The sequence below is a fragment of the Periophthalmus magnuspinnatus genome, chromosome 3 (genome assembly GCF_009829125.3).
Source record: "Periophthalmus magnuspinnatus isolate fPerMag1 chromosome 3, fPerMag1.2.pri, whole genome shotgun sequence".
Taxonomy (NCBI): Eukaryota; Metazoa; Chordata; class Actinopteri; order Gobiiformes; family Gobiidae; genus Periophthalmus; species Periophthalmus magnuspinnatus.
The window spans coordinates 20,648,037-20,661,749 of NC_047128.1; the positions used below are offsets into that span (position 1 = coordinate 20,648,037).

General features: G+C 38.9%; 1 protein-coding gene across 2 annotated transcripts in view; it reads right to left on the reverse strand.

Moving 5' to 3' along the window:
• The window catches only part of lrrk1 (leucine-rich repeat kinase 1), a 38,091-nt gene that overhangs the window by 20,918 nt on the left and 3,460 nt on the right, over positions 1 to 13,713 (reverse strand). For both annotated transcript variants that reach the window (XM_033991672.2, XM_055230226.1), the window contains exons 4-22: positions 13,119 to 13,293; positions 12,462 to 12,644; positions 11,322 to 11,458; positions 10,886 to 11,112; positions 10,286 to 10,413; positions 9,716 to 9,879; positions 8,995 to 9,132; positions 8,128 to 8,240; positions 7,552 to 7,622; positions 7,147 to 7,276; positions 5,729 to 5,841; positions 5,159 to 5,373; positions 4,155 to 4,319; positions 3,284 to 3,456; positions 2,754 to 2,874; positions 2,013 to 2,172; positions 895 to 1,073; positions 699 to 796; positions 351 to 522 (exon numbers count right to left, since the gene is read on the reverse strand). In XM_033991672.2, coding sequence (XP_033847563.1) covers positions 351 to 522; positions 699 to 796; positions 895 to 1,073; positions 2,013 to 2,172; positions 2,754 to 2,874; positions 3,284 to 3,456; positions 4,155 to 4,319; positions 5,159 to 5,373; positions 5,729 to 5,841; positions 7,147 to 7,276; positions 7,552 to 7,622; positions 8,128 to 8,240; positions 8,995 to 9,132; positions 9,716 to 9,879; positions 10,286 to 10,413; positions 10,886 to 11,112; positions 11,322 to 11,458; positions 12,462 to 12,644; positions 13,119 to 13,293 — 2,862 coding nt within the window. The remainder of the gene's footprint in view (positions 1 to 350; positions 523 to 698; positions 797 to 894; positions 1,074 to 2,012; positions 2,173 to 2,753; positions 2,875 to 3,283; positions 3,457 to 4,154; positions 4,320 to 5,158; positions 5,374 to 5,728; positions 5,842 to 7,146; positions 7,277 to 7,551; positions 7,623 to 8,127; positions 8,241 to 8,994; positions 9,133 to 9,715; positions 9,880 to 10,285; positions 10,414 to 10,885; positions 11,113 to 11,321; positions 11,459 to 12,461; positions 12,645 to 13,118; positions 13,294 to 13,713) is intronic.

Sequence of the window (13,713 nt, forward strand, 5' to 3'; positions counted from 1 at the left end):
AATTGTCACCAATTGTATCTGCGTGATTGAACAGAGCCTCTCCTTTTTGGTACTTCAAACTCTGGTCTTCATTCATTTGTGTTGACAGAGAAAAAATGTCTGAATTTGTGACAGTTTTTGTTTCATGTGGATATGCCTGTACTGACAGAGATATAGTAACCTTATTCCCAATCACAAAATCTGTAACTGATCAGTTTAAAGGGAAAATCTAGCAAAGTATTCTGACCTATCCTTCAGGTCAATTTTAAACAAACCCAACCTCCAAATTAGAGTATAATTTTGTAAAATTGTGTACTTAATCATATTCAAACTTAGTACACATCTAAATAAGCTTGAGGATAGGTCTTTACCTGCAGGTCCATCTCCGTCAGGCTGATCAACATGCGAGCAATAAACCTCTCCCAGAAACCGGCAGGGACAAAGCTCATCTTAAAGAGGCGCTGAAGCGTGTTGGAGGAAACCTGCTGCAGACTGTGGATGTCCAGAGCAGGTTTGGGTGGTAGCAGGTGGGGCAACAGGTACCTGGATAACAAAGAAAGAAAAAATATGATCGGCTATTAAAACGTTATTAAACTGAGAAAATCATGTTTATATATGTTGGTGTGTGTGTATGTACAAAAATGTGTCAAAAAAAAGTCACCACCAAAAAAAAGTCACACATTATGTGCGGGTGTGTGTGTGCGTGTGTGTGTAGTTACCCATTTTTAGCTACAGGAAGTGCAATCTCAAATTTGGCCAAAAATTGGAAATACTGCTCCTCTGTCTGCTGAGTGAAGCCTGTTCCCACCAGCAGCTCCTTTAAATAAGGAAAAAAATAAATGAATTTTCAATGAACATAAACAACAATAAAAACCAAACATTTTTAATAATACCCATAGTATTAGCAGCTCATACCCGTAGGTTCTCCGTGCTGATGACTCCATTCCTGATAACAGTGCGTGTGGACTTAAGATCCAGAATGCACTGCAGACACTCAGACAGCCACAGTGGACACAGAAAGTATAGGGTGCACAGGCCATGGCTGGTGTCTGGGAAGTGCAGCAGTGTCCCAGTGTCTATTAGGAAACCGATGGCTGCAACCCACAAAACACAAGCTAGCATTCATTCAAGTATACTATGAGTGCAACAGAATATGTAAATATCTATTAAATATCTTCCCTACTACTGTAATTTATTACGGCTGTCAAAAAATAACAGTGATAAGAGTATTGAAAAATATGCTGAATTACTTTCATAAGAAATATTAGTAACAGTAATTTCTTCTATGAGTTTTGGCAGACTAACAGTAACTTCTTTGTGCTGACTGAACTGAAACTGGGCAAACGCCTGTTAGTTCCTCTTTCTTCTTATTGTACAGCTGCAACAGACTGATGCATTTAGGCAAAAGAGATTTGCAAGTCTATATATTTGTAACAGCCACATCTATTTTGTGGCATTAGTGTTAACTTTACATCCTTAAATAGCCTATTTAAAAACATGTATTTTTTGAAAAAAAGGAAGTCAAGTTTTCTTGTCTTCTTCATTTGCTCCCTTTTACAATGAACTTTTCAAGAAATTCTCCGTTTATAATAGTGCTTTTTAGACCCTCAAAGACGCTTTACAGTGCATTATTCAATCACTCCACACTCAGTGATGTAAGTTACTATTGTAGCCACAGCTGCCCTGGGGTAGACTGTCGGAAGTCAGGCAGCCAATCTACTCCATTCTCGGCCCCTCCGACCACCACCGACCCTCACACACACACCACTACTAGGCAATATGGGTAAAGTGCCTTAAGACACAACAACAGTTTTTACCACTAGCGCCCTACTGTGGCACCTGATATTCCCTATGGTCTCCCAACCAAGTATTAACCAGGCCCGGACTTGCTTAGCTTCTGAGATCTGACGAATCAGACTTTGACAAGTCAGTATGGCCATAAAATCATATCTAAAAAAATCTTAAAGAGCCCAAAAAACAAATCTGTTGAAGCTACTTAGGCCAGGGTTAAAGTAACTATAATCATGCTGCACCAGTCTGGAGGTCCTCGTAGTTGTGTAGGTCACTGTCTGGGCTCTGCTGGGCCAGGTTCTCCAGTTGATTGTCTGTGAGGTACTGCACCTGCCCCTCTGACCTCCTCCTCACCTTCTCCAGGATCACAGCCTCCTGCAGCTTTAGGTAGCTCTGTGGAATCTGAACAAACAGCATGAAGTCAAAAAGCACTTATGATATGTACAGTATAATTTAGCTATGTTTTTGTTTGGTTTTATTTTTATATAGTGCTTAATTTGCAATTTTTGGACAATCAAAATTCTCTTCACTGCAAGATGGTAAGTTATCAGAGTGACATAGCTGCACTGGCTCTGACTGCCAGCTGTTGAGGTCAAAATGAGACCACTCTGTGCAGTCTGCATCTAACTCTTAACAGTTCAACAGCAGTACCATGACAGTAAAACTCACTTAAGCCCCCTGATGGCTTATAAATCATTGCGGTGATGCACGGAATGCATAAGGGATTATTAACTTTGGACCACTGCAATGCATTTAAAATAAACAGTTTTCATGTTTTTAAGACAAAAAAAATCACGTATAATGCCTTTAACTGGCTTGCTTGGATTGGACTTGAACCACCAAACTTCTGAAAGTATTAATATACAGTACAAATATCAGTCATATACAGAAGAAGGTACCACATTGACATGTACCACAATATCAAACAAAACAGGCAGAGTTTTGTAATTGCATGTAGGATGGATATTGCATGCTGAGCTCACCAGTCGTCCAATCAGCTTACACCCCCCACATGGGCTGCTGCTGTCCTTCATGGAAACAGCTACATGGAACAACAGCTTCCTTAGATCATCCACTCCCTCCAGAGTTTTACAGGAGACCTCACTATGGAGCAGAGTACAGACATCTTTTATTCTTCACATAGTACTAGTAGTAATAGCAGTAGTAAAGGTGTTGAAATCATATTTTAAGGCCTCTGTGCAATTAATGTTCCAATTTGTAAGAAATAAATCTACCGTAAATATTAGACCAGCAATGAGACACTGCATAAGGATGACAAAATGTAAAAAAATATATATAAATTATACAGAATGTGTGATTTATTAATTGTGATTTGGGTTTGATTGTGATTTATCTTGTGACCATACTCCAAATTAGCATAACATAAAACGTGATATACTTTAGACAGGAGGTCACTGGGGGTCAAAGTTCAAAATCTGCCAACCCCTGTAACCATCCCTATCAAAGTATAAATGTCAAGGTATAAATGAGCCTTCATACTTTTGATACTTACTGGATGTTTTTGCAAGTGATGTCTGGGAAGCCCGTGGCCCTAGCCCCAGAGGGTGACCTGCACAGAGCCAGGACATAGGCCCTGAGTGTGGCCAACCTCTCCGTGCGGAACCGCGCATCGATGAGGTCCAGGTGTGTCCCGACCACCACCACTGCTGAGTTTGGAGCACGAGCCTGAGAGCACACAGCAAACAGAAAGAATTCATATTTTGATATATTTTCACACCCCTATCTGTCAGTATGTACGCACACAAATGTACAAAAGAGGAAGAGGAGATGAGGAGGTTATAACTTGTGTGAGAGGAATGAAGCGGAGCACAATTAGAAGAATATATTTAAGGGCTCAATTTTTATTGTAGGTACACTTTCTTTGCACTAGTGGGGAGAATTATTTACTTATTGTTTGTAATATGATAAAAATAGACCTGTAGAGTGTGAAAAAGTAACTTCTGTGACAAATTATTGCTTTATTTTGCTTTATTATTTATATGTTGCAGCTCATATCTTTAAGGGCCTGCTTTAAGGTTATTGTTTTAGTGACATTAAGTAGTTTCAGTATTATTGTTTCTGATACTATTTCTTTGTAGCAATATATCATGCTTCAATACATTGTGTTAACATGACAGGCCTAAATGTGGCCTGTGAGGGATTATTGGTGGTTGGTGGGACATAGGAACAGATTGGCAGCCCTGATTCCCTTATTCAAATCATAACTATTGTTGTATGGCATTTCAGCAACACTAAGATTATTACTCCCTTTGCTAGTTGGTGATGTAAAAGTAGACAGAAGCGAAATAGTTATTTAATTTTTCAGAGACAGGGGGAGGACCAGAGGTGAAAATAAGATGTAATATGCATGTATGTGTCAGTACCTCTATACTCAGCAGCCATGTTTGCAGATTGGCCACAGCCTCCTCCCCCAGAGCCAGGTTCCACACCACCAGGTACAGGGCCTTGTTGGTGAAGAAGCAGTGGTTTACCGTGGACATGCTGGTCTTCCCTCCAATGTCCCACACATTAAACTCCACATGCTCCTTCTGGAAACAACAGCAAAGGTCACAACATCAGTAACACAAACAAAAACAGCAGTTCATCAATACTTTAATCTGTTAATTAATAATCTGTTAATTAATAATAATAATTTTTCAATGACAGTTTTATTGGCTTCCGCATGTACAAGGAAGTCCACTAATAAAAGACACTTCTTACTGGTGATACTAGGTGTTAGTTTCAGTGTTGTGGACTCCCCCATTCAGAGAAATATTTAAAGGTACCTGATTAAAAAAATATTTAGAAGTTTCTGTAATTATTGGTTACTTTAACTGATTTCTACCATCCTAATTATTCCATACGGCAAGTTTATAAATACTTTTCACAACTTATCTAGACCAGAGTGGAGCAGCCACATCACTGCGTGACAACTAACTTGCTAACAGTGCATTACTTCACAGTTTGCAAATGGTAAAAAACATGTTATAATTAGAGGCAGACAATACATTTTACTACATGATTAAATCAGGTACAATGCTTTTAAGCCAGTCAGTACTGAAGAAGAAAACTACTTGAATGTGTGGCAAAATATATTCACTAGAAACGTTTTATCACAAGATAGCACAGAGTAGACACTAAAGCATAACTCCACAAGAAATAACTATAACTTGGATAAAACTAACTCAAAAAGTTAAATTTACCACCATGGTAGGAGTATGTTTTTTTTCAAATGAACATAGATGAACAAAGCCTTAATGGAAGAGTACCAATAAAATCTACAAAATCAGCCAGTTGCAGACCTTAAGTAACGTTATCACAAACAAAAAATACTTTTGCGCTGTGATGTGTGTGATGTATATGATGTTGTGCGCGCTGGTGCACTGACATTGCCCTTGCATGCGCTGGGTCTGTCCAGGTGCCAGGACCAGGTGTCGATGCCACAGGGTGCAGAGCTCTGCTGGGAAGTCCGGCCATTCTGCAGGACCTCCAGCAGGGTGGTCTTGCCCTGCCGCGGGGGTCCAATCACTACCATCTTCAACAGGCGACAGGGCTCGGCCTTACGCAGATGGGCTCGCAGGAATGCCAGAACTGATAGTGTACCTGGCAGAAGACAGTAGTACTGAAAAATAGTCCTTCAAAATCTAAACACAACAACATCAAGTATATTAACAGCACACCAGCCTTTCTTCCTGGTTCAGATGATAATAAGGCTTTAACATTAGATGCAGACAGCACATAGCGGTCACAGTTTTTCTATACATGGACAAGACGTATTTTACTTACATCAGTATTGCTTGAAAAACATTGGTTACAGCCCCTTAATTTGTGTCAACATGTTTCTTTCTCCCCTCCAGATAAGATGAGGTGATTAGAATAGCTGCAGACTCCTCATGTCTTTGTTAAGTACTCTTGTTATAGTGTCAATGTAATGTATAAAGCTCTCTCATAAGTGTACCTTCTCTGAGGATGTTTAGAGGGACGTTGGTGATGTTGAGGTTTTCAAGGTCCAGCTGCCACAGGTTGGACAGCTGCCCTAGTTCCACTGGCAGCTCCTTGATTCCTGGGTTACTGACAACACAAATTATGTAAATAAAGACCCCAAAATTCACTGAATTATTATAGAATATAACAAATTATTTCCAAATGTATTTTATTCTATTTATGTATTTTTTATTTATACAGGGGAACCCAATGAGCACTTAGGCTCTCTTTTTCATGGGTACCCTGTTTAAACTACAATACAAGCAGGAAAAAAAAGTATACAAGTCCATATAAAACATTAAAAACTGGTGCAGGTGGGTGTATGTATATTTTTTTATAGCGTATGAAAGTGCACAGTGTTCTGTGTGCTCATTGGCTAAAGGACTGTAGATCACTATCAATCAGTCTCCTCTGTGCCTTCTGTCTCCCAGAATACATTCAGCCAAATTTACATAAATGTTTGACTGACACTACAGCGGAGCGACACCAGGATGAAGAAGGAAGGTCAGAGGATCTGTGAAATACGTTTGAGTCACTATTAATTCATTAATTAAACAAGAGAGAAATGTGAGAAAATGTTAATGTCAATCTGAGAAAAGTGTATAAAGTGTGTGGTGAGGGGTTTTACAGCCTTAAAACATATATAATAATTGTAAAAAATAATGCTGACTACTTTACAGATTTATTTTTAGAATGTAACCCTCTCGATAAACGAGGGACCACTGTAGTCCCTTATAGATAAATTTCATACAATGCTGTTCTCTTCAAACAGACAGTAATGACCAACCCACTTGTTCATAGAGAAAACAGTGTTGGGTTTCAAACCCATCGCCTGCAATAAAACAAAGGGCAGAGTAAAACCATGGATCCAGCGATTTCAAAGTATGTGGTGCAAGTCTAAATATTCACCACATCCCCATAATCCAGTATGGAAAGGAAGGTTGCTTGCACTATTTCTTTTCTGTAATTTATTGGGATACAATATGGTTTTCTGTAATAATATTATAATTTAGATTTTAAACTGTTACATAATTCTGAGATATGTTTTTTATGGATAAGGATAAGTTTTCATCAAGTCAAAATCCAAGCTATTTAAAAGTGTTGACTGTTTCAATGGATGTACCATTTAGCATATAAAGATTTGTAGCTTGCACGTTAGTTTAGTGTTTGGGGTTTTTTTTATTTATGAGAGAATTTTGAATTTAATTAAAATCTTGTTGCAGTTTTAAATTAAATTAAATTTAATATGCAACAAAACTTGTTAACTTGTTATCAATAAGAATAATTAGTAGCAGATATATACGTACAAAACGCTATCCCATAAAGGGTTGAAGGAAGTGCTATTTTTTTCATACTTATCATGATTTCTGTGTTTCTGAGGTTGTTACTCACTTGGAGAGGTAGAGCTCAGTGAGGCTGTTTAGACCACAGACAGATGGCGGGACTGCTTCCAGCTGGTTGTCATTTAAGTACAGCACCTCTAAACTGTCCCGGAGCATGGCGGGAAAGTTCACTGTAGGCACTGCAAAATACACAGGTTTAACACACAAATTTAAGCAACATCTCTTTTTGGAGGCTGTGTCAAATGAAATAAAAAAAATGCTTAGAACACATGGGTGGAGTCATCACTATGTTTCACCCCATACTACCATCCAAATCGTAATGTTTGAAGATATTTTCCACTACCATGAGGGTAGTGAAAAACACTCTTCACCTCAGTGTGTGTGTGTTTCAAATGTAAAACGTTTTTATTTTATTTGTAACATGTATATTAATTTTCACCAACTATAACTATACCAGGCTCAGGTTCTCTTTTGGTCCATGTGACGAGGAATCCCAGTCTTTTGGATTTGGGCACATCGTCACTTCTGAAAGATCAAAATAGTGACAGTGTTACTGTAGGTTTACTGTAGCTTTACTGTAGGTTTACTGTATGTTTATGGTCACATTACTACAATGTTACTGTAGTGTTTTGTAGTGTTACTGTCATATTACTGAAGTGTTTCTGTCACATTAGTACAATGTTACTTCCATGTTACTGTAGTGTCACCATTATGTTACTTTTGTGTTACTGTCATCTCTCTGCCATGTTACTGCAATAACACTGTCATGTTACTCATGTTACTGTAGTGTTACTGTCACATTACCATAGTGTTTCTGCCATGTTACTCTAGTGTCATCTTACCATTATATTACTGAGGTGACACTGCCATGTTACTGTAGTGATAGTCATGTTACTGTCAGGTTACTATCATGTTACTGTAATGTTTCTGTCATGTTATCCTAGTGTTAATGTCATCTTATTGTTATGTTACTGAATGGACTCTGTCAAGTTACTACAGTATAATAAGGAAATGTGTTTTTCACACATACTTTCCAAGCAGATTGTGGGACAGGTCAAGTGTCCGAAGCTGGATGCACTTCCACTCGATGGAGGTAGGCAGAGACGACAGCTGGTTCCCCCCCAGCCGCAGGGACACCAGGGCCTGAAATACAAAGAAGCACTTTCTCAACTTGGTACTAAAAAGATAAGACAGGCCTTAATGCTTTGTAATGCGCTTTACAGGCTTGTCAAAGCCTCTCAAAGCTACACTATAGTTATTATTCATTCATTTCCACACTTGGTGATGGTAAGCTACTATTATAGCCACAGCTGCCCTGGGGAGACTGACGGAAGCGAGGCTGCCAATCTGCGCCATCGGCCCCTCCGACCACCACCTATCATTCACGCACACACCACATTCATACTAGGCAATGTGGGTGAAGTGTCTTGCCTAAGGACACAACGACAGAACTTGCTCCAAGCGGGACTCGATCCGACCTTCGGGTTGGGGGACCAACACTAACCACTGAGCCACTGTCGCCTTACACAACAAGACTTTTCTGAGCTCCCTATTTTGATTTTGCTTCCTTTTCCATACACGCTTCAGGGAAGAGCTTGTGACTTTGATAGAAAGCATGTCTTTAGCTCAGGCAACAACAAACTACTTGTGAAGGACAAGACTTTGACTGTAGGTATATTATTCATTGCAGCATTTCCCTCTTTGCATGTCTCCTCCTTGCTTTCAACCTGTAAACCTGCACCTGGGAGTGGCTTTTGAACCGTGCAAAATTTTCACTTAGGTATCAGGAAAGTACCTAGAATTCTCAAAATAATTAGCTTTAACTGGGTCTCATGTTTCCATTTTAGGCATCAATTAGAAGGAAAAAATGTGTATGACGAAAAAAAAAAGTTGTCACCTCCAGTTCAAATAGATAGCCAGGAAGCTCTGTGAGTTTATTGTTGCAGAAGTCCATCTCCTGCAGATTCTTTCTCCACTGGACTGAGATCACTTCAGGAAGACTCTCAAGCATGTTACTGGAGGCTCTGCACTGCTTCTACAAAAACAAAATCTTGTCTTTTATTTGCTTTCTCTTCAAGTAATAAGTTGTATTTTTAGACACCATACCTTTACTCACACTGGAGTTACACATTTTAAAGTTTAACAGTACTCTTACTGGAGTTAAATCTTTGGTTACTCATCCCATTAAGTAAGGTTTATTTTGTTATTCTGCAATACCACATTACTTAACCAGGACAACCTTGTTAAACCCAGACCAATCATATTAAATAAAAATAAATATAATAAAAACAATAGGACTACTAATGAAAATTTGCTCAAAACAGCTAACTTGGGCACAGTTACATTCTTTGATTCATGAAATTAACCATTTTCCAATAAATACACGAATAAAATTACAAAGGCCTAGTCACTAATAGAAACTGTGTTGTTTACCATTGTGAGTTTTGCTTTTAGATTAAGCTTTGTGAAACTACAACACTAGCAACACAGAAAACAATCTATGTAGAACAATCTAGATCTGAAAACAACTGATCAGATGTCAGCACGTGGAATGTTGACTAGCAAGTTTTTTTTTTTTGTTTTTTTTTTTCAATTCAGACCATATACTGAGCTCTTACAAGTGGACATCCCCATGGCTCCGGCAGCTCCTTCAGCTTGTTGTTGCTTGCATTGAGGGTTCTCAGGAACTTGAGGCAGTGCATGATGTTTACAGGCAGACTGTTCAGGTCATTCTCTGACACGTCAAGTTCCTCCAGTCGCCTTAGGCCGATCCAGTTCACATCTGATAAACATGAAGAAAGCATTTTTTGTTTTATCTACAGTGCAACTTGTACAAAACAAGACAACAGAATAGACTAGGGCAAAGGTTAACTATCCTCCTTGGGGCTACACTTTAGTTGGCTGGTTAAGTTTTTCAGTGAGGACCATTTTTTACTGTAACTTTACAATTACAAAATGTATGTATTTTGTTGGTTTGATTAACTAATTATTATATTGTTAATTTATAGCTTATTGCATGTGTTTTTTATTACTCATATATATAGCCAGCCCAGTTCAAAAGACCACATGATGAGCAATTATTCCAACTGAATTTTGTGCATTTTGTGTAGCCCAATATCTCAACGATTTTACCAACCAGACATCCACATGTGCAGGTTTGGGACAAAAGTCATGTGAGAAGAACGTACCATTCTGCACTTGGAAGAGCTCAGACAGCTGGTTCTTGGAAACCCACAGCCTCTGCAGGTGTGTGAGATGGAGCAGTCCACAAGGAAGTGAAGTCAGCTGGTTCTGAGAGAGATTCACCTCTCGCAAACTGCAACAACAATTTGTACATTTATTTGGGTTTGATGAACTGTGGTGGGCACTGCCAAAATGTATGGTATATATAATTTGTTAAAAATGGTTTTCAATTACTGCATGCATTAATTTGGAAATATAACTAATAATTAAATGTGCACTATGTAACTTTTCCATGGACTTGTAATAAGATTTTTAAGGCATAGACCACTGGATTAAAATTGGAAAGAAGCAGGTGACACCACAAGGCTAAGTTCCGGGTCCAATCTGTGGAGAGGTGACCCCGCTTACAGCAACAAAGCATATCTTTCAGTGTATTTTTGAGTAATAATCTGTAATTGAATAAATGCAAGATAGATACGTTTAATAGCTACAGTTTGAAACATTCCTTTAAGTGTTAACATCTCCATGGAGACAAGCAGATGACAGATCCTACACCAGAAAAGTTACATAGTGGTTTGAACATGTTGGAAGTGTAGTGTCAGTACCTTGTGCAAAGAACCTCATGTGAACTAAGCACTAGTGGCAACTCATTCAAGAGGTTATCCTGGAGGTCAAGGCTCTGCAGGTGCACCAGGCCCCAGGGCACTACTGAAGGCAGCGCTGAAAGCTGATTGGATGACAGCTCGAGGTGAGTGATTTGTGATGAGAGGTCCATGTACCAGGTCAGTTCTAACCAGGGAAGCTGCAACCCACTCCAGCTCACACGGACACTCTGAAAACAGGCAAGAAAAACTTATTTAGGAAACAATGACGACGCAAAATTTGTACCACCATTATGCATCATCAGGCTCACACACTTTAAATGCAGACAATGCAGGATTACTCAAACATGCATGTATCACTTCAAATACTGAGTTAATGATGAGGGGGAAACCACTCTAACATGCCTTAAAGTTGCTTTCTCTTTTGTTTTGCACCAACCTGATCTCCCTCCACGTGGTTGCTCCCCGAGACCCTCTGTCGGAGGAGTTGTTTGCAGAAGCTTGGGTGGTCAATCAGGACGTATGATGAGAAGCCAGCTCCATTCTGCAGTAAGAAGCTTGCAATCTCCATGTGACCTTCAATGATTAAAACAACAGAGCTATAACAATATGAGACTGTCCAGGTTCAACTGTTCAGACACAAACAGCAGAAATAGTGACATTCTCTGAACCTCCCAATGAATTTAAGACTTTCCAGAAGGCAAACAAATAATATCAGTGGATGTACATATGTACATATTTTCAATAATATTTTAGTTTTGGCTATTTTATTTTTAGGCCTAGAATTATAATGGTGACATCAGCACATTGTTGAAAACAAGTTAAAATCTGCCAAAATGCCATTATTGGACTGGATGAGTGAATTTTGGTAAAGTACAACTATGACATCATCTCTTAAAATCCCACAGCTTCACTCATAATAGCTTTATCAGGCGCTGTACCACTTCAATGAAGTGAACATTTTCTGAAAGTGCATAAGCACGCAGGGATGAAAAAAAAAGAGAATTTGAACAGTCCTTATTTCAGATGACTTATGTAGTGAACGTAAACATCCAAGCTGCGTAAAACAATTGTCAGTGATGTTATTACACTGCAGTTCAATTAATCAGAAAGCCACAGCCTATATCCCCATTTAAATCATTTGCTGAGTTGGCCATTAACAAGTAAAGTCTGTTCTGTGTTAACATTTTTACAGTGTTACCTGGACAGGTATTTATTTAAAATATTATCCACTTTAATGTTTAACTGTTAAGTCATTCCTTCCCGTTGTTTCAAGATAGCACTCACTGCTAAGCGCTGCACTGTTTGAAAACATTCTAGTGAAATGCATTGTGGGGAATGTACCTTTCCTGAAAGAATTCCATTCTCCCTGCACTTGCTGAAAGTGCAGAGAGAATGGTGTGGTGAAGTGTGGATCAAAAGAACACCCTGCATACTTCATGTTAGCTCATAGCTGAAGTGCATGTGTGTATGTGTGAGTATTGGAACGGGGCCTCAGTAGAGGTCAATCCATTTTGTTTCTGTTTTTTTTCTATGGTCTAAACATTGGACTCTCACTAAAATGTTTCCATGTACATACCGGCCATGGCAGTAGCATACAGAGGCAGCTCTGTGATTTGAGTGAACTCCTGGCTGTAGATATCAGAGTCATTGACATCTACATTGTACAGTTCCACAAGCATCTTCACCAGGTTTAAGTGTCCCTTTTGACAGGCTGTGGTCAACAGGGAGCGTAACAACACCTCCTTCTTAGCAACATAACCTGAAAATAATAGCAACAGAATCACAAAAGACTGTAAAATCCTGCCCATACCAAAATTTTGATCAATTTGTGCATCAAGTAGATAAAAAAAAGTAAAGTAGACAAATACAGACCTAAAGTCAATGGAATAATACAACTTCTACTTGAAAATTAAGCCTTCATTTTGAACTGTAGTTGTACTTGTTTGGGTAGTGCTATATGTGCTAGCGTTTTTTTAACATTTGTACAAGTTGGTAAATGCAAAGTTAATAAAGCAATATGGTCCTGCCTTTCTCTATTTAAACTTTAAACTTCAAATCCAGAGCTATACATTTAGTCTGAATGAGTGAGGGATTATTTTGGACATTGAAGTAATTCTGAGGGATTTTATCCAATAAGTCCAAGGCACTGATGCGATTTGTGCAAAACATTTTAATATATTTCAAAATGTAATGTTAAAACAATGTAGATTCAGCCTAATGAGGAATCTCTTACTATGAGGCAGAGCATCGAGCAGCAGCCTGACTAGCCCCACATGTCCACAGCGCGCTGCCACCAGAGCAGGGTGGTCCTTTGTGGGATCCTTCGGGACTGAGACCTGGGCCTCCTTCAGCAGATACTGGGCACTTTCATGGTCCTCATGTTCCACTGCTAAACACAGCAGATCCACCTGCACATCACAATACAGTCACCAGAGTGAGATGGATGGATAGATGGATGAAAGAAAAATACCTGTCTTTAATAAAACTACAATCTAGCGAGAACTCTAATTTGAGCAGGTATCTTATAAATTGCTAAATTAATGAAAAGAATGAGGCCTTTATCTTATCTCAAACCATGTTTTAGTTTTAACCTTTAGCCTCACCCACTTAGAACTTTCTGCTGTTGTGATATTGACACAGAAACAACTGTCTGGGATAGTGCCATGCAGTTGTTTCTTTGTACTTCTCTTATCTCTGCCTACTATTTGTTTAACAATGACTTTTGAAAATGCACTAGGACAATCAAGGGTCAGGCAGTTGGTTTCCTATGATTCCTTTAACAATGTGCCTAATTGGATGAAAAAAGTGACCCATTCAGTAGCTTCTGC